At 36.6% G+C, this 21,224-nt stretch overlaps 1 protein-coding gene across 1 annotated transcript; it reads left to right on the top strand.

Annotated features, from left to right (window-relative positions):
* Positions 1 to 14,486: 14,486 nt before the first annotated feature.
* Positions 14,487 to 18,878, top strand: LOC122031419 (60S ribosomal protein L9-like). Its single transcript, XM_042590538.1, has 6 exons — positions 14,487 to 14,496; positions 15,349 to 16,133; positions 17,584 to 17,703; positions 18,002 to 18,361; positions 18,625 to 18,686; positions 18,769 to 18,878. The coding sequence occupies exons 1-2, from the start codon at positions 14,487 to 14,489 to the stop codon at positions 15,951 to 15,953; spliced, it is 615 nt and encodes a 204-aa protein (XP_042446472.1). The 3' UTR covers positions 15,954 to 16,133; positions 17,584 to 17,703; positions 18,002 to 18,361; positions 18,625 to 18,686; positions 18,769 to 18,878.
* The last annotated feature ends 2,346 nt before the right edge of the window (positions 18,879 to 21,224 follow it).

The following is a 21,224-nucleotide window of genomic DNA, read 5'->3' as shown; positions in this document are numbered from 1 at the left end:
CATATTGAATTGCTTGGACAACCATACCCTTACTTCCGACAACACTTTGATATTGTTTCCAACTATCAAAAATGCCATCTACGTATAGTACAAGAAATACCACCATGTTTTCATCACACTTCTTGTATACATAAGACTTATCCGGGCACTGAATAAATCCATATGACTGGATTACCTCATTAAACCGGATGTTCCAAGACTTTGAAGCTTTCTTCAGTCCATAAATAGAACGATTGAGCTTACATACTAGATGCTCTTTGCCCTTTGCAATAAACCCTTCTGGTTGCTTCATATGGATGTTTTCTTCAAGACTTCCGTTAAGGAAAGCTATCTTGACATCCATTTGCCAAACTTGATAATCCATATGAGTGGCAATGGATAAGAGTATCCGGATAGACTTAAGCATGGCCACCGATGAAAAAGTATCCTCATAATCGATTCCCTCTTTCTAAGTGTACCCTTTCGCAACAAGCCTTGCTTTGAAGGTTTCCACCTTCCCATCTGCCCCTCTTTTCCTTTTATAGATCCACTTACATCCAACGGCTTTTACACCATTTGGTGGTTCTACAAGCTCCCAGACCTTGTTAGAATACATAGATTTTATTTCAGAGTTTATCGCTCTTTGCCAAGATACTGCATCTTTATCTTGGAGTGATTCGTCATATGTCCAGGGATCAGTTTCATGTTCACCAGGGACCAAGTCCGAAGACTCTCCCAAAAACATGAATCTCTCAGGTTTTCTAACAACCCTCCCACTACGACGAGGCATTGTCTGTTGTTGTGTATCATTTATGATACGTGTTGCAGTTTCTTGTGATATTTCATCTTTCATTGTTGGTACTAAAGTAGGCGTGCCCTCTTGCATTTCTTCTAGAACAATTTCATTCATGGCCTTATGGTTCATTACATAATCTTCCTCTAAAAATCGAGCATTGGTGCTAACAATGATCTTCTGATTTTTAGGATTATAAAACAAATCACCTTTCGTTCCCTTAGGATATCCTACAAAAAGACAAACTTCTGTACGTGATTTCAACTTGCCAGTATCTCCCTTCAGCACATGTACTGGACTACCCCATATCCGAATATGACTCAAACTAGTTTTACACCCATTCCACAATTCTATGGGAGTAAAGGGTATTGATTTAGAAGGTACCATATTCAGAATGTACACTGCTGTTTCTATAGCATATCCCCAAAATGAATTTGGTAATTCTGAATAACTCATTATCGATCTAACCATTTCTATAAGAGACCTATTCCTTCGTTCTGCCACACCGTTCTATTGGGGTGTACCGGGTGCAAACAATTGGGATTGGATCGCAGCCTCTAATAAGTAATTTCTAAACTCTACTAAGAGGTATTCACCACCACGGTCAGACTATAGTGTCTTGATACTTTTACCATGACATTTCTCCACATCAGCCTTGTACTCTTTGAACTTATCAAAGCACTCAGATTTGTGGCGCATCAAGTAAATGTATCCGTATCTCGAATAATCGTCTATGAAAGAGACAAAAGTATTTGAAACCACCTCTTACCTGGATAGACATAGGACCACACAAATCAGAATGAACCAGTTCCAACACATCTTTGGCTCTATACCCCTTGGCCTTAAAAGGTCTCTTGGTCATTTTACCTTCCAAGAAAGATTTGCAAGTTAGAATGTTTTCCAACACTAATGAACCCAAGAGTCCATCAGCTATAAGCCTTTGAATCCTACTCAAGTTAATATGACCAAGCCTCAGATGCCAAAGATATGTTTGGTTCATTTGCGAAGGTTCCTTTCTCTTATTAGATTTAGAAGATGTGTTATAAATTTTCATTTGTTGCATTGTGGGAGTTATTGGATTTAGAGTATACAAATTTCCAACGAACGTACCAGAACAAATAACTTCCCTATTTATCTTGATAACACCTTTGCTATCATAAATAGATAGAATATCAATTCTTGTATTGTTTTAGAAACTGAAATCAAGTTCTTTCTAAAACTTGGTACATAAAGATAATTTTTTAAAACTAATATTTTATTCCTATAAACATCTCCTACTGCAACAGCTGCTACTTCTGTAGCATTGCCCATGTAAATAGTGATTTCTCCTTCGTGTAGTTGTCGGGTTTGTAACACCCATAGGGTTCCTAGCAATTTCATATATTTTTACCATGGTTAAAAAAATAGGCCTTATGTGAATATTAGCAAAAATAAAATAAAATGGAATTAAAAAGAGGCAAGACCAAGGCTTGAACCTCTGGTTAGAAGCATGTATAGTGTAACCAATAGACCAAGAGGAGATATTATTAGAAAGGGAAGGGACAATATAATTAAGAGTAAGAAAAGGTTTTCTTCCACTTAGAAGGAGAAGTTGGAGTTGCCTTCTTCCTCTCAAATGAAGAGATGATTCTTGCTTCTCTTTTCATTAATGGATGAGTAAAAGAAAGGAGAAGGAAAAACCCATTTTCCCTTCTTCTTTTCATTAGGAATAAAAGAGGAAAGAATGAAAATTTTCATTTGGTTGCTCTCTTTCTCCTTCCTCCTTCTCTCCACCGAAACCACTCTCCTCTCCCTCACCATTGCCGAACCAAGCAAGAAGGGTGCTCTCTAGGAAAATCTTCACAACCAAGGATTTCTTCTTTTAGAGAATTAAGCGAGAGGATGTGAGTATCCCCTCACTGCAGTACAAGTAGTTATCGAATGTTTGTATGTAAATGTTATTTGAAACTATAAAGATTTTCTTGCATGTTTCGGCCAAGATAAAGACTTGTGGCCACTTAGGGTTAGCAAGTTTACAAGTTATGCTTGATGTTGTAACCAAAAAGTCTAGAATCTCACCTTGGAAGTTTCGGCCAAGATAGGAAATGAGGTCTAGGGCAAAAATTTGAAAGGGAAACATGTTGGTTATGCTCCATCATGATGTATGATCTCTTATATGTTAATAGCTTAGGTTTTTCATGCTCCATGTTGTATAAAAATATGAGAACCCTAACTTAATGTTTTCGGCCAAGATTCATTATAGAGTCTAGGGCATAGTTTTGAAAAAGGAAACATGTTTGTTTATGCTCCTTCATGATGAAAGATCTCTTATATGTGATAGCTTAGGTTCATGCTTCATGTTGTATAAAAAAAAATATAGGAGAACCCTAGTTTCAAGTTTCGGCCAAGAATAGAAATGAGGTTTAGAGCAAAGTTTTCAAATGATAACATGCTTGTGTATGCTCCTTCATGATGTATGATCTCTCATGTGTTGATAGCCTAGGTTTCCATGCTTTATGTTGAAAAAAAAAATATATAAGAACAATAGTCTAAAGTTTCGGCCAAGATGAGATGTGAAGCTTAGGGCAAGAAGAAAATTTAATACCTAATCATGGTTGTTTGTGCTTATTCATGAGGTATGATATCTTGTATGTGGTTAGGTTAAGTCTTTATGCTACATGTTGTATTAGAGGGATTGGAACCCTACTTGTAGGTTTCGGCCAAGATAGAATGTAAAGCCTAGAGTAAAGTTTTTGAAACCTAATTATGCTTAGTTATGTTTTTACATGATGTATGATCTTTTGGTATGTTGTTAGATAAGTTATCATGCTACATGTTGTACAAATGAACCTTAGAACTTCACCCTAGGGTTCGGCCAAGCAAATATATGAGGCTTAGAGCAAGGTCTTGAAATCTAACCATGCTTGCTTATGCTTCTTTGTGATGTATGATTATTTATCTAGGGTTAGCTTAAGTTTCATGCTTCTTATAGTAGTCAAAGTTTAAAAAGTTCTACTATAGGGATTCGGCCAAGATTGAATGAATAGGTTTAGGGAAAAGTTTTGAACCTAACTATGCATGCTTATGTTCTCCCATGATGTATGATTCTTGATATATGGTTAGTTAAGTCTCCATACTTCATGATACGATATATGCTATGCTTCATGATATGATATGCTATGCTTTATGATATGATATATGCTATGTTTCATGATATGATATGCTATGCTTCATGATATAATATATGCTATGTTTCATGATATGATATGTTATGCTTCAAGATATGATATGCTATGCTTCATGATATGATATATGCTATGTTTCATGATATGATATGCTATGATTCATGATATGATATGCCATACTTCATGATATGATACATGCCATGCTTGATGATATGATAATAACATGTTATGCTCTATGCTATGATAAGAACATGTTATGTTTCATGATATATGTTTATGAAAGGCTTATGCAAGAGGAAAAGCCTAAGAGATGCTTCCCTTGAGATGAGATCAAGAGCACTCTTCATGATATGACAAGAACATGATATGTATGATGATATGATAAGAAACATGATATGTATGACATGCTATTTTACTTTGTATGGCTTGTACCAAGGGTGGGCTCCATAAGGGCCCCTAGGCCGACGGACTATGAACGGGTCTAGTAAAGGGATGAGCTCCTTAGTACGCCCCTAGGTCGACGGTCGTAGTACGGACCTAGTTCCCTAGTAGGTTCGGGGCTAGCTACCCTGTCCTAGGGATTTGCACGCATTCATGTTATGTGGTACATAGCCGGACCCTCATGTTGAGATTATATTCAAGTATGTATACGATATGTTTTTTTTTTAAAAAAAGAAGACATGTTGCATATGTTCATTTCATTATGCATGTTTTCAAAGGAACATCTTGCATCTACATGTTTATGCCATATGTTTTCCTTTACACTTATTAAAGATGCCCTTGAGAATATGGTTATGATCATGTTATATGTTATGTTATGTTCTCACATGCTATGATATGTTTATGTTATGTTCTCACATGCCATGATATGTTTTATATTTATGTTCTCACATGCTATGATATGTTTATGTTATCTTCTCACATGTCATGATATGTTTTATATTTATGTTCTCACATGCTATGATATGTTTTATATTTATATTCTCACATGCTATGATATGTTTTATGTTATGTTCTCACATGCTATGACATGTTTTATGTGTATGTATGATTCATGGTTTTATGAGTAGGAAAGGAACTCACTAAGCCTATGGGATTATAGATTATTTTTCCTTGTACTGCAGAAAAAGGAAAGGAATGGATGAACTAAGGGGAGCAGCAGGAAGGGAAAAATTGTGTGTGGAAGTGGCATGGTGGATAGATCTAATTATATTTCTAAAACTTATATTTGGTTAAGTTGTGCATGTGAAATAAGTTTGGATTTTATACTTGTGATGATAACTTGAACTAGTATGTGGTGCACTTATGATATCTTATTCATGTTAGTATATTCATGACATTATGAATCATGTTCAAGTAGCAGATATGAATCAAGTATGTTGTTCACATGCCATGTTAAGGGTAAGATGCATATGACAAAAAAAAAAATTAATAAATTCTAAATATGTCTTTCGCTGCCATGAGTCCATATGCATGTATATGTCAAGTAAGTCTAAGTAACCCCGTCCCTTTAGGGTAGTCTAAGTATCTATGAGGGGCGGGCGTTACAGGGTTTCCTCGAACCCCTGCAATGATTTGCAGACTTGATCAGTGGTTATCATATCTACACGCCAGGTACCGGTAGATAACACCACTAAACATGTTCCAACTACTAGAGAATAAGATATACCTATATTGTTCTCTTCCTACGAGGACAGTCCGCCTACAAATGTCCAAACTACTTGCAAATGAAGCACTTGCCTTTCGACTTCTTCATTCTTTCTTTTAGTCCAGTACCTAGAGATCATACAGTCTTGTCTGTCAGCCTGATTCTAGTGTCCGAAGAGTTTCTTGAGATTGTACATCATGTCATGGCCAGTAGGCATGGTCTGATGCTGATGTTGCAACACATTTGATACAAAAGCCAAATGTAACTCCGCGCCATCTCATCTGCCTTGACCCATTTCTTATGATACTCAATCTCCTCTTCACTAAAATCACTATTAGGCACATTAGGGTAGACCTCTAACAGTACAAACTTATAGCCTTCAGCAGTTAGAACAATGCCTAGGTTTCTTTTCCAATCTATGTAATTGGGACCAGTAAGTTTGTTCTCTTTCAGTATAATAGCCAGTGGGTTGAAAGTCATCCTAAGAATCACAAAATAAACTTTTGGTCAAGACTCTAGATTTAGAATAATATTGATTCCTCAAACAATATTATTTAAATTTACCAACACCTCAAAACACCGTGAATTTTGCATGTCACGTTAGTGTAGACGTATACAAAATCAAACATTTGAAAGAGGAGGGTCTTACCCATTAATTTTATTATCTTGTCATCCTAACTTTATGATAAATAAAATTAATAGTTGGTATTCCTTTGGTCACACAAATAATAGCAGTGACTCCGTTGGGGAGGATACTATTAAATGTGTCTAAGTGTATATCATTATTTGATACTTAGTCCATTAAATAGGATTGTGCCCCTTCAGTTGGAGAAGATCACACGTTCCTAAATAATTTCCTATAACCATCCATAAAGGATGTTTGACCTAGTGATCCGCAAACAAACTCATCCGTTGTAGAGGGAGGCACTCAGAGCCAACACGCAAGTTTGTTGCATCAGTTATAAACCAGTAATGGAGACCATAGAATTTATTTACTAATCCCTCTCCCACTTAATTATTTAAGATGAGGAATTTTAACCATGCACACACACATCACAGCAAATAAAGAAATAAATATGAGAAAATAATTTTCCAACTATTATGTCCTTTCCATCACTGTCCTCCGTGTATTGCCAACCCTAGCTGCTGGCATCTTTAGCCACCGCAATCGGGTCTAGTCGCCACATCTATCTTGTTTCTTTTTCCGTTGTGCCTCTGGTCCACAAATAGTACCACGCCTTGCAAGGATACAATCCACGATAAAAATAGAATTTTACATATATCGATCCTATATTCTACAAAGGAATGTACAAGTAATCTAGATCGAAACAAAAATGTAAAATCCTAAAACTAATACAGCTCCTGCTGTATTTAATACATACAATCATGCACAAAAATAAAATACCCTTGACATGTCCAAGGGTCCAATCACACACAATCTCTATAAGCCATAATAGTTAGAGCCTGCAACCACAGAGTGAGCATATCCTACTATTATCCTGCCTAAATTATGTATGACATGTGCATAATTAAACTGAAAACCTAACACATAGAGGCAAACCCTAGCTCTGATACCAATTGTTGGTTGCTACTGGGAATATCGTATCGATTCCCCTGTACAAAAATTTTGTGCAAGTCCTGAACCATTCCTAACAACCTATTGTGTTCTTTAGAAATTAAATTTGAAATCGCAAACAGAACTTAACATTATTGATTCCAAATTTAACTTATCTATTCTTAGTGGTTAAGACTTGGATCGCAAACGATACTTATTGTCATGTCAGACTAAGTCCACCTGCAGGGTTTACATGACAATCCTTATGAGCTCCTCTTTAGGACATTATCAACCTAGATTACTAGGACACAGTTTCATTTTATGTAACGACCACCCTTCTTACTACTACTACTCTATGACCGTTACTTAACTACTAACTCTACTTAACCGGTATGATTAAAAATCACATGGAAACCCTACTGAAAAATTTCGGCAGAGTCTCCTCTGTACCGGTGACCATATTCAACAATACATGTAATATATACTCAGCCACAAGCGGCTGGAACACATATCAATCAACCACGCAGTATAATAAATCCAAAATAAAGAAAACAATACCACAACTCATCACACCATATCACAATTCATCTACTATGTCCTAATCACATCAAAATATCATGTACTATCTCAAATACTTCTAACATAGCAAAAGACAATAGAAACTAAAAGAAAACTTCTTTCTTAGTCCCAAGGCTTCCATAGTCCTGGCATCACACATCCTTCGACCACCTCCTTGTCGCCTTCGTTTCTATATCTTTTCCTTTCCTGTATCTGCAGTAAGAGGAAGTGCAATCTATAAGCAAAATTTGCTTAGTAAGCGCTATCTAACTCACAAAAACACGAATATGCATGTATACAGAAAAAACTAGAAACTATATGCTCTAAAAGAAAATAAAGCATAAACATAACTACTCATGTCAAACTAATAGCAAAGAAAAGCTAAGGAAACTACTCATGTAATTCCAATAACTAATCATGCTATATAAGGATAAAATTGCATGCTAGTAGATAAAGCTAATCATGCTAAATATCAAATCAGGAAACAAACAAAACTAATACTGCATGCTAGAATTCAAAAGAACTAAACTTGTTGATTTTAGAACTATATGAAACTTATATCATTTGTTCAAAACTTATACTTATATACTTCAAAATAATAATCAACTTCTCTTGGGCCCGGCATTGCACCAATTTGCGCGCATCCTTAATATGAGTCGAGGTAGCTAATCCCGAAACTACTAAGGTACTTCTAGGCGATCTTGTGCCTAGGGGCGATCTAGGAGCCCACCCAATGGACCTTGTGTCGGTACATGCCATTATAAAGTAAAATACTTACTTTCTTTTTAACTATAACTTCCTTATACTTGTTATTCTTTTAATACTTCTAATATATAATGCCTTGGCATTTTAATAAGCACCTTGTGTGCCAAAATCTCTAAAGTCTTGACTTTGGGATCTACTTAAGCCTTGATCTTTTACTTTCTTTTCTTTATCTTTCTTATACTTTTCTTAAACTCAAAATACTATTAGGGTATTTTCCATATGCATCTATGAGTGAAACTAACTAGGTAACACACAATCATGCATATTGAAGTAGCAAAGAAACCTAAATCTATACTTCGCCACAAACTAATCACCTCCAGCTGGTATACAAAAAGAAATCTAGAACCCTAATGCTTTAAAAGAAAGGTTGCTCATGCTATTCTAATAGCAAATGAGAAATACTGCTCGTGCTCTACTAATAGCATAAATGAAAGCTACATTTGCTAAAGAACTAAACTAAATCTGTACTTAATATTCTACAGAGGAAACTGCTTATGTTCAGCTAATAACACAATGAAATCTGCACTTTAAATTCTGCAAACAATACTTATACAAATCTGCTTATTAAAATCTGCATACTATACTTATAAAAAATCTGCACAGCTCTTTCTAATAAAAATCTGCACTCTAAAAACTTAATCAAACTTCACTATAATCTTTTAAAACTGCACTATGAGGAGATCTAAACTACATTAAAACTTCCAAATTGATTTCAATTATCTCAGTTTCCCCACTCATCTAATATCAACCACTGCTTTCTAAACTTTCTGTTTCATCATCAACATGATCTATTTATGATTAAAATGATATTTACTCCAATTTTCCTTACTTTTTTTAAGTCCGTTCCTACTTCAACCAATATGAAGAAGTGATCTAACTAGAATTGTAAACTATGAATATTCAATCCAAATAACTTAAGTACACATTGAAAGAACATTTACTTAAGCATCATAAGTTCAGATTCTATTAAATCCATTCAATAGTCTAGGTGATCCTCTAAAATAATCCTGCTCCTCTCTACTTGGTCTATCATTCCACAAGCTAAAGTCATTCAACATCTCTCACTTTACATTAAAGAGATGACACCACCTACTTCATCTAAAAATAAACCAATACTTAATCAAAGTCATTCTATGTTCATTGCCTAACAGCAAAACAAAGGGAAACTAAAAACTTAAAGAAAAATCTAACTATATACTTGGAATAAAAGAGTCTGAAATGTTTTCATGAAATCTGAATCTAACATGCTAAACTTAAAACTATAACTGCAGGTTAAAGGATCACTAACAAAGAATCTAATAGCATGTTAAACAATTGATAACAAAAGGGTCTAACTAGTTAGAACTTGAAACTCTATAAAACTTATACTTCTTATACTTTAAAATATTTATCTTTTTCTTCTTCAGACCTTGGTCTTTACTTTACTCATAACTTCTCATGAATCCCTAAAAAGATTAAATAGAATACTATATGTACATATAGATTCTAGAGTTGCATAGAACGAAAGAAAACTTGAATCTGATCTGTAGTACTGAAGCAAATCTAAAAATGAAATGCTTGGATAAGATCTAAAACATATATAAAGCTTGGGATTGTATACTATCGAATTAAAGGAACCAATCTTGCTAACTCTAAACAAAACAAAATCTATTAAAATTGTTCTTACCAATTTTGAACTATCGGAGACTTGGTTCAGGTGGTACCAATTGGTCGCAACCTTACTTGTTCACTATCAGAAATTATATTTGCTTACACGGAACATAACAAAGCATAGAATCAATTTACTTACTCCCTCAGTCCCTCTACTCGCTCCACCGAATCAAAACCTTAACAAGCACACGTCAAAGCTTCATAACAAAACCAATAACAAGAACACCAGAACTGCATAAAAATTTCAAACTAAAAATCCACAGAACTTAAACCCCTTCACATCACGAAAACAGACTTCAAGACGGATTTCAAAAGATAGTAAGTCTTCCCTTTCAAACTCTATTCCATATGGACAGATTGGTATCAGAAATACTGCAACCAACTTAAACAACTTCATCTAAAACTCGAAAGCATCATTAGGAAATAAAAACAATCTTGAAACCAATCCAAAGCTGTTCATAGAATACCAACCCAGTAGGCATGCGACACATCCCCAAAGAGAAGCCAAATCTACCTCAAGAAAACACACTACGATGTTGAATCGAAACCCCCACTCACCAAATTAACTAAAATTCAAGGAAACATTCTGTCGAGCAACACTGGGGCACCAAAAACCTTTCAAAACATTCCAGCAACACATCTCCATGACCCTTGAAACAGAATCTGATTCATCAAATCTTCACGCATCTTCGAATCAAAACTCGTAAATCATATCATACAGTGAAAATAGAATTCCTACGGAAGTCACCAAATCTACTCTAAGATCTCAACCGAATCAAGCACAGAAACCTTGAGTTACTTCAAGAACATCACAGAATAAAATCAAATCTAATATCTAGCAACAGGATACTAATTCTTGCTACAACAGAACTTAAAAGGAAGGAAGCCAAGAACATATACTACTAAAACTTCAATAGAACAGAACCCTAACCAGAAAGGGAACAACATGGCAGTGAAATAAAACGCCAATACTACAAAGCTTAACAGCAGTAATTCACAAAATCAACAACATAATTGAAACCTGCTGGAATTTTACCCCTATAAGGCTTATTTCATCTCCAATTCTTAGCACAACAAAACTATAACCTGCTGAGATTAAAGTTCCATGTAAACATGTTCATAACCGAACCCTTCATAAGGCAACAGAAAAACCTTAGGGCAAAACATGCTGCGGCAGAAATTCAAGCAGAAAGAATTTCCTTGAACTCTTCTTAAACCCCTAATCAAACATGAAACCGAAAGAAGGAATTCACGGCAGCAAACATGAATTCCCAATCTTCATAGAAAATTCAAAAACAAGAAGGAATACGAATCCGGAACTATCCTACTGCAGGTGAGTAGCAACTTACCTTGATTCTTGGATTCCAACCGAAGGAGAAGACCTCTAAGATTTCGATTGGCTGAGATCTTGGAATCCTCTTCATGCTCCCGGCTTCTCCTCGACGCAAGAATCACGACGGTGAAGGAACCTTCAGAGAATGCCCTCGCCGGCCGCTGGAAACGAAGCTAGGACTTCGGGGAAAAGAAAACTTAATTCTCTTCTTATAACTAGGGTTTTCATTAAACCAACTATACCTTAAATATATTTTGTTGCCTACTCTTTCACGAAATACTCGTGGAACAGTTGGTTGGCTGCGTTTCCGCTTAAAACTCGGTTCGTGGGTTCGAGTCTCGGCTGCAACCATTTTATTTCCTATTTATTCTCTGTTTCCTAACTACTGCTTAAATATTATTCATCCCTTTTCTTAATTAACATCACTCAGCCGCGCACTTTTTATTCCAATTTATTTTAAACGTTCCAACTATAGCTTAAATATTTTTCACTCCATACTTAATTAACAAAACTCTCGTAGACCGGTTGGTTGGCTGAGTTCGGTTAAAACCTGGTTCGGGTCCGAGGTCTTGGGTTCAAAACCCGGCTTCAACACTTTTTTTTTTAAACTTCTTCCTCTTGGTAAAAATACCAAATGAACTCCAAAAATTACATAAAAATACTCTAAAAATTTCTAAAAATCTCTAGAATTTTTCTATAGCATTTTAAAATATTTTTAAATTACTTTTGGGACTCGAAATGGAGAAATTTGGGTTGTTATTTTATAATCAACAACACACCATATAAATAATATCATTTCTAACTTATCGGACCTATTGATTTATCAAATTAAATCGCACCCTTTGATAAATTAAAGAAATGAATATTGAGTATATGTGCTTGTTATTATATCATGATTAAGAGCACACACTTCCATAATAACAAAGGTCTTATTCTTTTATGCAGTCAGTATAGAAAGAACTTTCCTTAAATGGTCATGCTCAATACACTCAGAGTGTACTAGTGTAATTTTATAGTTAAGATAAACTAATACCAAATTACACTACGACTATTCCAATGGTTTGTTCCTTTCCATCTTAGTCGTGAGCTACTTTTTGTAATTTATAAGGAACTGATAACATGATCTTCTGTGTGTGACACCATACACCATGTTATCTACAATATAAATTAATTGAACAACTACACTTAGCATATAAATGTAGACATTTGATCAATGTGATTCTTATATGTTTATACAAAAAGCTAGACTTTTAGTATACACTCTAACAGTATCCACACGAACAGGCCTTGTCTTTGCTTGTCTCACAAACAAAGCAAGATGGAGAAGAAATCACAAGGTTGTGCTAGCAACCACAATGGTGATTTCAGCCAAGAAGAGGAAGGAGGAAGAAGAAGAATGCCAAGGGTCTCAACACTTGTTCATCTCCTCAAAATTATCATCCAAATGATAGTTTTAACCATCCCATGGTATACCAAGAGTCTCCACCCTTTCATCTTCTCATCTTATGGCTTAAAATCAACCATTCAATCCAATGGTTCAATTTTGACCATTCAACTTCCTTGGTGAACTCAAGTTCACCCAATGAGTCCAACCCATTGATTCTCATGCAACTCGACTCAATCCAACAATTGGATCCCTTTGAGTCTAACTCAATGAGTCAAATTTGGATTACACTTAATCCATTGATTCATCACATGAACCCATCTCCATATCAACTTGTTCTTTGTGTGTGACCCTATAGGCTCTCGTAACGTTGGCAATATACCCAAATCAACATTTGCGATACATAAACAATGAGTGGCATCTAGCAAGGCATCATTGCTACCCAAGTGACGAGAATGTCAAGATCCGACTTAACCTTTCCGTGGCTATTATCTTGTATGACTTGGTTCCTCTATCCTTGATATCTAGATTGATCAACGAGGCATAGACCGTGTCATCCTCTTATCAATCTTTGTGTTTCTTGATCTCCAAGTAGACGCACTCAAACAAATGAGCTCAATATCTCATATTGACTCATTTACGCATGACCATGCTTTCTTGTGTCCTACTAATCAAGGGGCCCACAGATATCACTTCCGTTATATGGAAGGGATAGATCTCATCTGCATCACTCACATCCCTCCGCATAATTCATTGTATACCCAGTGATCAACTTTATAGTCCACCCAGTTACGGGTGATGTTTGACGATACCAAGGAATACAACTCCTTATGTAGGGAACCGTAGTGACTTCAGGTCTAAGGACTATTCACACCAATAGTCACATGAGAATATTTATAACACTCATACGACGATCCATGAAACATTCTCATGGCAGGTCATTCAGTATATATTCTCTAATATATACCCATGTGTTAACCTGATATCTTATATCTATGACTTGTGAGATCAAGTCATCCGCTGACCTACATGCTAGTCTCAATGCATTAATATCGTCCTTGTATATTAATGCTCGACTAGGAATAGTTAAGAGTAGTGTTCTCTACAATATCTCACTATCAATTCAACTAATTGATATATTATAGATAAGAACCTACTACCCAAGGACATTATTATATTTATTCAATCGGCACTGAACTGCAACAAATATAATAACCAATTTTGCCTTTTATTAATAATGATATATGATACAAAATGAGCCCTTTACAATCATCTTATAATTGGTACTAGGGCTAATACTAACACATTTTAAAATTCTGTGGGAGTAGAGGCTACTGACTTAGAAGGTACCAAGTTCAGAATGTATGCCGCCGTTTACAGAGCATATACCCAAAACGAATTTGGTAATTCTGAATAACTCATCATTGATCTAACCATTCCCATAAGAGTCCTATTCATTCGTTCTGCCACACCATTCTATTGAGGTGTACCAGGTTTAGATAGTTGGGATTGAATCTCAGCCTCTGATAAGTAATTCCTAAACTCTCTTAAGAGGTACTCTCTACCACGATCAGACTGTAATGTCTTGATGCTTTTACCATGCCATTTCTCCACATCAGCCTTGTACTCTTTGAACTTATCAAAGCACCTATGCTGCATGGCGCAAAGTAAATGTACCCATATCTCGAATAGTCATCTATAAAGGCGAAATATTGAAACCACCTCACAGAGAAACCTCATAGACATCGTGGGAACAACAATGGTTTTAAGCAAAACCGATGTCTTTGAGTATTTTACACCAATTTTCCAACATATCTATGAGGGTAGATCGCTACATAGACATCGGTTTTTAGTCGATTTATCGCTTTTTTAATAGATACCGATTGATTTTACACGTTTTAAAACCGTGTCTATGATAAATAAAATAATTTAATTTTTCCATCAATACTTAACCAAAATTTACTCTTCCCTCCAAACCTAAACCTTCCTCTTCCTAGATCGCCGCCCTCCTTCCCCTTTCCCGCCCTCTTCCTTCCTCCCGGATCAGTCATCAACACATGACCCTTTGTGAGGTCTGCAGGATCCCCGCTTTCCCAAACGACCACAATCCATATCCTCTTCTCCTTCTTCTCCTCTCCCTTGCCCTCTTGCCGGGTTGCTCCATCTCTTAGGGTTTTCTTCCTCATGCTTTCTTTCTCGGTTGCTGATTCGCGTGGCCTTTTCCCCGAAATCATCTTGATGTTGCTTTCACCGGTCGTGCCGGTGTCTCCTCGGATGTCTGGCCTTCCTTGCCGTCCCTTCGGCGCTCGTCAAACGCGATCCCTTGTTGATCCTTGTGATCCTTGTAGCTTGTTTCTTAGTGTTTTCTTGGAGGAAATCATCCGGCTCGGGCTAGGATATTTTTTTGAGTTCCTTGTTGGAATTTCTTTACACTGGTTGTTTTGATGGCTAGACTTTCTTTTGAGGGGTTTAAAGCTTGTTAAATTAAGGTGATGGTGTAGATCTATTAATATTTTTAGTATTTACTTTTATTCTTGTTAAATTAATCCTGTCCTCGCAGACGATGGATATCCCTGAGGGCGTCACTGTGAAGGTGAACGCTAAGATCGTGGAGGTGGAGGGCCCGCGTGGCAAGCTCACCCGCGACTTCAAGCATCTTAATCTCGACTTCGAGCTCATTGAGGGCGGGAAGAAGCTGAAGGTGGACGCTTGGTTCGGATCTCGGAAGACTACGGCCGCCATCCGCACATCCTTAAGCCACATCGATAACCTGATCACGGGGGTCACAAAGGGGTACCGCTACAAAATGCGGTTGGTCTATGCCCACTTTCCCATCAATGCCTCCATCACTCCCAACAACAGCTGCATTGAGATCAAGAACTTCCTTGGGGAGAAAAAGGTCCCACGCCGAGGCCGGCAAGACGTTCGGCTTCCTGATGCGCGACGGCTACACCTTCTTCGCCATCGACGACGACGCCGGCGCCGGCAACGCCGAGATGCTCGCCTTCCTCGAGCACCTACGCGAGGCCTACGAGAACGCTCACAGGAAGGGCAAGATCGACGGAGAGGTGCTCAACTGGGTCCTCCGGGTCGGATCCGGCGGGAAACCCAGGAACGGGTCTAAGAACGATGGAGCCCTCAAGATCGAGGCGCTCCCGGGGTCTCCGGGCGGCGTGATCTCAATGAGCCGGAGCTTGAGCTCCAGGCTCACGGGGCAGCAGCGCGCGACTAAGTTGTGGTGGCGCCGAGTGAAGATTGTAGCCGCCGTCGACGTGCTACTCTGCCTCACGATGCTCGCGATCTGGTTAGTGGTCTGCGGAGGTTTTCAATGCCTTTCTTGATTGTTTCCGTCGGCATTCTTCTGTTTCGAATTGGCACAAAGGTGCAAATTTTTTTTTAACGAGTTTCACGGATCGACATCTTGTCCATGTTTCTCTTGAATCTATTCCTCCCCAAAGCGCCTTTCTTCTTCCTCTTCTTGTAGATATAGATTCAAACAGGGACAAGACGTTCAATCAAAACCAGCTGCTTGAATTTGATCTGCTGTAAATATCTTCTGAACGTCTAATAATGTTAAATCAGATTCAATTTCATGTTCATAATCTTTTTCATGACCTATCAAATCTCAATTTCTTGTTAATTTCGCAAGGTTAATTTTGAAATTTCTGAAGCATTCATACATGTGACATTTTCTCATTAGAAAGATCCAAACTTTCATGAAGAAATAAATAGTCATCAAATAGCTAAATTAACAATTGTTTCTAGATCCAAACGGTTTTTCATTAATTTTTAACACCCCTTGGTACGAAGCAAGAGACTCCAACTAAGTGGAGTTGGTCAAAGGAAGAGACTCTATATGGATCCAACTATGCTAGTAGATTCAATGTCTTCCTATAGTAACGTGCATATTAATATCTTTCCATTCTCGTATATTGATCAAGGTGAATGTAAGTCATGTGATTCACGATTTGTCTTTTGGACCAAAGTATCCAGGGATCCATAATCCTCTTGATGGAACTGCAGGGATACTAGATGATACAAGTGGAACGTTCAAGTATTATATAAAGGTTGTTTCTGCCCTTTCATCTAATTGCAGGATTGTACTACGATGTTTTTTTTTCTTGACATCTGAGGCTTTTCTTATATCTCATTAAACAAAAATTTTATCTTTTGGTTTTTCAACCTACTGTTTTTGGTTTCATTTATTGGATTAACCTGCATTAGCAAAAGTAGCACTCATTTACTTGTATTTTTCTGTGATTTCAACTGAGAAATTTACTCTCCCTGTAGTGAGATAAATATATACTGTTAAACCTCACGTCCTGGCGTTTACATTACTACTTAGTCTGTTATGGTTTTGTCAAACTCTAGCCACATCTTATTTTCTACACAGTTTGTGTAGTGATCTATAACCTTTTTGATTTTGCTCTTTTAATTAATATAATATGCAGAACACTAGTTTTCGATTGTCTTTAGATTCAATCTTGTAGTACTACCTTTTCCTTCTAAAAGACAAGAAAGAGGTTAATTGGTAATTCAATGCAGATTGTTCCAACGGAATACAGATACCTCTCTAAAGAAGTGTTGCCTACAAACTAGTTTTCTGTCACAGAATACTTTGTGTCAATGCGTGACTTTGATAGGTCATGGCCAAGTCAATGTCTCAAGTGTCATACTGATTTAACATACAAAATGATTTGTTTTTTTTTTTTGGGTAGAATTTTAACCCCATTTTTCCCTTTTCCTTTGAACAGTTGTTTTCTTCTTGTATGATCTGTCACCTATTACGGTGACAATAAGAGAAGAACGACATAGTTTTCTTCATTTCCTAACTCGGCTATGTGCCGTGCTTGGTGGCACATTTGCTTTAACAGGTACATGCTGATCTTTCTGACACTTTTCAATTTTTTTAAAATTTGCAAGATTTTTCTTGTACACGTCCAGATATTTTTTGCCATATCTTTTGTTTAATTGATGTCGGTATATCGTCAGTAATTCATGTTAGTTACTTGAGGCCATTATAGTAATATGTGGGCTTCCTTGGAATTGGTTATGACATTGTTCTATTGTTCATGTGTTACTTTTTCCATTGATATTCTGATTTTCTTTTGATGCCTTGGAGTTGGATAAATATTATTCCTTTTGCTTTGATTCTGTTTAATTTTTACCAAGATTGTAGTTATATCTAAGAGGTCAAGGAATATGCAGGCCAAGGTTCGAGGTGCTCTCTAGCCCACATTTTGCACCTCCTTTGAGCTGGAGCATTGTTTTTTTTTGGAAGAATTCATGTTCCTTTTCAATCTCATGTTTAATGAACCTTTCAATAAATTAGTGTTAATGTATTCGGATCACAGAATGTGAATTCACATCTATTGATTATGTGGAAGTTTAATTATAATCATGCCTCCTCCATGCTGCTTAGATTTATGAGGTTTAAGAATGAAGGAAGATTTATGTGAATTCACGGATCTGAAAAAGTACATCAGAAGTTTCCGCCAGAGCCATGAAATGATGCCACCAATGACTGTTAAGGTAAAAATTAATTTAAGAGCTGATTTTTTTTTCTACCACCCAATATGATGGATCAAAATTTGTTGAAATCCTCGTTACCAAGAGGTTGTTGAAGAGCATAATGATTTCTCTCTGTTTCTTGAAAGGTTCTTTAAAAGATGTCAATTGTGCATCAACAACATGAATTTTAGGGCAGAAAATTTCTCTGCTTCCACTAGGGATAGGACACTAAATATTTGATAAATTATGGTACTTTTAGATTCTCACAAGGTCTCTTGCTGTAGATTTTGATGTATCAACTCTGCAAAGGAATTTCATTCTGTCATGGTCATGGAGTGTTGCACAGGTTGGAAAAAACTCATTCACCATCTTGTTTCAGTATGTTAAAGATAAGATCTTGTTGAATAATTTGCTCCTTAATTTTGCAGGGATCTTAAGCCTCACAATCTTTTAATGGACCGCAAGACTATGATGCTAAAAGTTGCGGATCTTGGACTCAGTCGTGCTTTCACCATTCCCCTCAAGAAATACATGCACGAGGTCACATATCTTTTAGCTTGTATTGGAAAGCACAACATTTGAAAATACCTAGCTTTCCAGTTTTCACGGCAAAATTTGTTTGAATGTAAGATATCTGATATGACATTTTCCTTAAGTGTTTAGTCACTGCAGAACTTATCTGATAACCTATGCTTGTGGTCTAATTCTACATTTCATCTCTTAAAAACTAGTTTTTCTTTGAGTTTTCTACGTATCTGATCTCCCTTCTTTGTGTTCCACTACCTTTTTTCCATATCAGAAGCATTCAAGTGTTTCCCCTTTATCTTTTCCTTGCAAGTCGATCTGAGTTCCTCTGTTATTCTTGGAATTTCTTAGATCGAATTGGAGCATTGCTCATGTTAGAACATTTTTTTTTTATCAGATGGCAATTCTTTGCTCTGCCAGTAACACTAGTGTGGCTGTTGCACTCTGTCTACTGCTCCTCATCAATCTGTACACTTGAATTAGAAGGAGCAAATTATTTATGTTATATTCTAAGTAGCATATACTAAGTGTCATATACGAAAGTTTTAGATTCTATGTTATATTCGTTATCTTCCACAGCAGCCTTTAAAAACTCAGTATTCTATTTTATTTGATACATGTACACATTTGTTTTAGTTATTTGACATATGATGGATTTATGTGTTTTTACAGTTTACAAATCTCAAGTATTCCAGAGTTGAAATTGATGAAGTACGGTTCGAGTGGGCTGAATGCATGCTAGATTATATTTGAAGTACGGTTCTTGTAACAACCCAATTTTTCCTATTCTGAGTTTCAAATGTCCATAAAGATATTTGAAAATGCTTTTAAAATATTCTAGAGATTTTTAGAAATTTTTAGAGTATTTTTGCGTAATTTTTGGAGGTCGTTTAGCATTTTTACAAAACCAAAGAAGTTTAGGCAAAAAGCGTTGGAAGCGAGGTTTGAACCCGGGACCTCGGGTTAGACTGACCCAAGCCAAAACCGGCCTGACCAACTAAGCTAGGAGATTTCTGTTAACCCTATATAGAAAGAATTAAGGATATAGTATAGTTTGGAATAAAACCCTTATATATAAAAGGAAATTAGGTTTTGGATTTTCCAAAAACCCAACATTTTCTCCCGAAATCTTTCTTCTCCTTGGTTTTGGGTCTCCAGCGCCGGCGAAGCCTTATTCCAGTCATCTTTCACCGTGGGTGGTGATCCCGACGGAGAGGAGCTCGCGGGTACAAGAGGAAGCCAAAATTTTGCAAGCCGCTGAGCCCTAAAAGTCTTCCCCTTTCTTCTTCTCGGTTGTAAGTCCAAGAAAGCAAGTAAGTACTACTCACCTGAGGTAGGAGTTGTTTCTGGCTTTGTTTCTCTTTATTTTTGAATTTGCCATGATCTTCAAAGAAAGCATAGGGATGAGTTCTGGTTTTCTAACGTGCTATCCATTCTGGGAAGAATTGCTTCATTTGGGTTTTTTCTCCAGAACTTTATTAGTAGAGAATTATGATGTTAGGGTTTGCTACCGTGAGGTGATTGTTTCGGTTTTTGCTGTGCCTCAGTTCCGAGAGGACTATGTTTTGGATGGCTACAGATTTTGGGCTGTGGGAGATGATGAGGTTAGGGATCTTAGAACAAGTTCATAACACTTCTTGTTTTGTGTCAATCGGATGAAACAGAATTGGGGAATTTAGAGTTGCCTTACAAGAAAGGAGTTAAGCTGTGAATTTTGATGTTTATGCTTGTTTTAGCTTTACAGTAAGTTGAATCTGACCTTATGCAAAGAAAATGAATGCAGAACCGGATTATGTTTTCCTATAAACCCGAGTAGTTTTATTGTTATGTTAGTAAGTGCAGAATACATCCTTACTGTCATTAGAAGCAACCTTTCCTTATACTTTGCTTAATTGTATATAATTCAACATGAGTAGATTTTAGTGATACATGCTTTAGTATATCATGCGTAGATGTTTAATAACAGCAATATCCCTTGTTATATCTCGGTTTTCATGAAAGGTGCTTATTTCCAATTATGTTAAGGATTATAGCATGTAGTAGTATGCTGATTGAGTTTCCCTTGCCACTAAATGAGAATGCACAACTTAGTATACTAGTAAGGTTGGATAGATTATTTGTTATTGTTTTAGGGGCAAGAATAACCTTGTTATAACAGTTTAGAGTTACTTTATTTTGCCCTACTTTACACCATGTATAGAAAGCTTAAAGTCACTTCCTTTTGCTCCATTTTGTAGCATGATTAGTAAGATTAGTTGGCTTTCTTTTGCTCTATTTTATAGCATGTTTAGAAAGTCCAAGTTAGCTATCTTTTGCCCTATTTTATAGCATGTTTAGAAAGTCCAAGTTAGCTATCTTT

This window comes from Zingiber officinale, chromosome 11A (assembly GCF_018446385.1).
Source record: "Zingiber officinale cultivar Zhangliang chromosome 11A, Zo_v1.1, whole genome shotgun sequence".
In the NCBI taxonomy this organism is placed as follows: Eukaryota; Viridiplantae; Streptophyta; class Magnoliopsida; order Zingiberales; family Zingiberaceae; genus Zingiber; species Zingiber officinale.
Note: the sequence above shows the minus strand (reverse complement) of the source record. Positions and strands in the feature narration are given on the sequence as shown.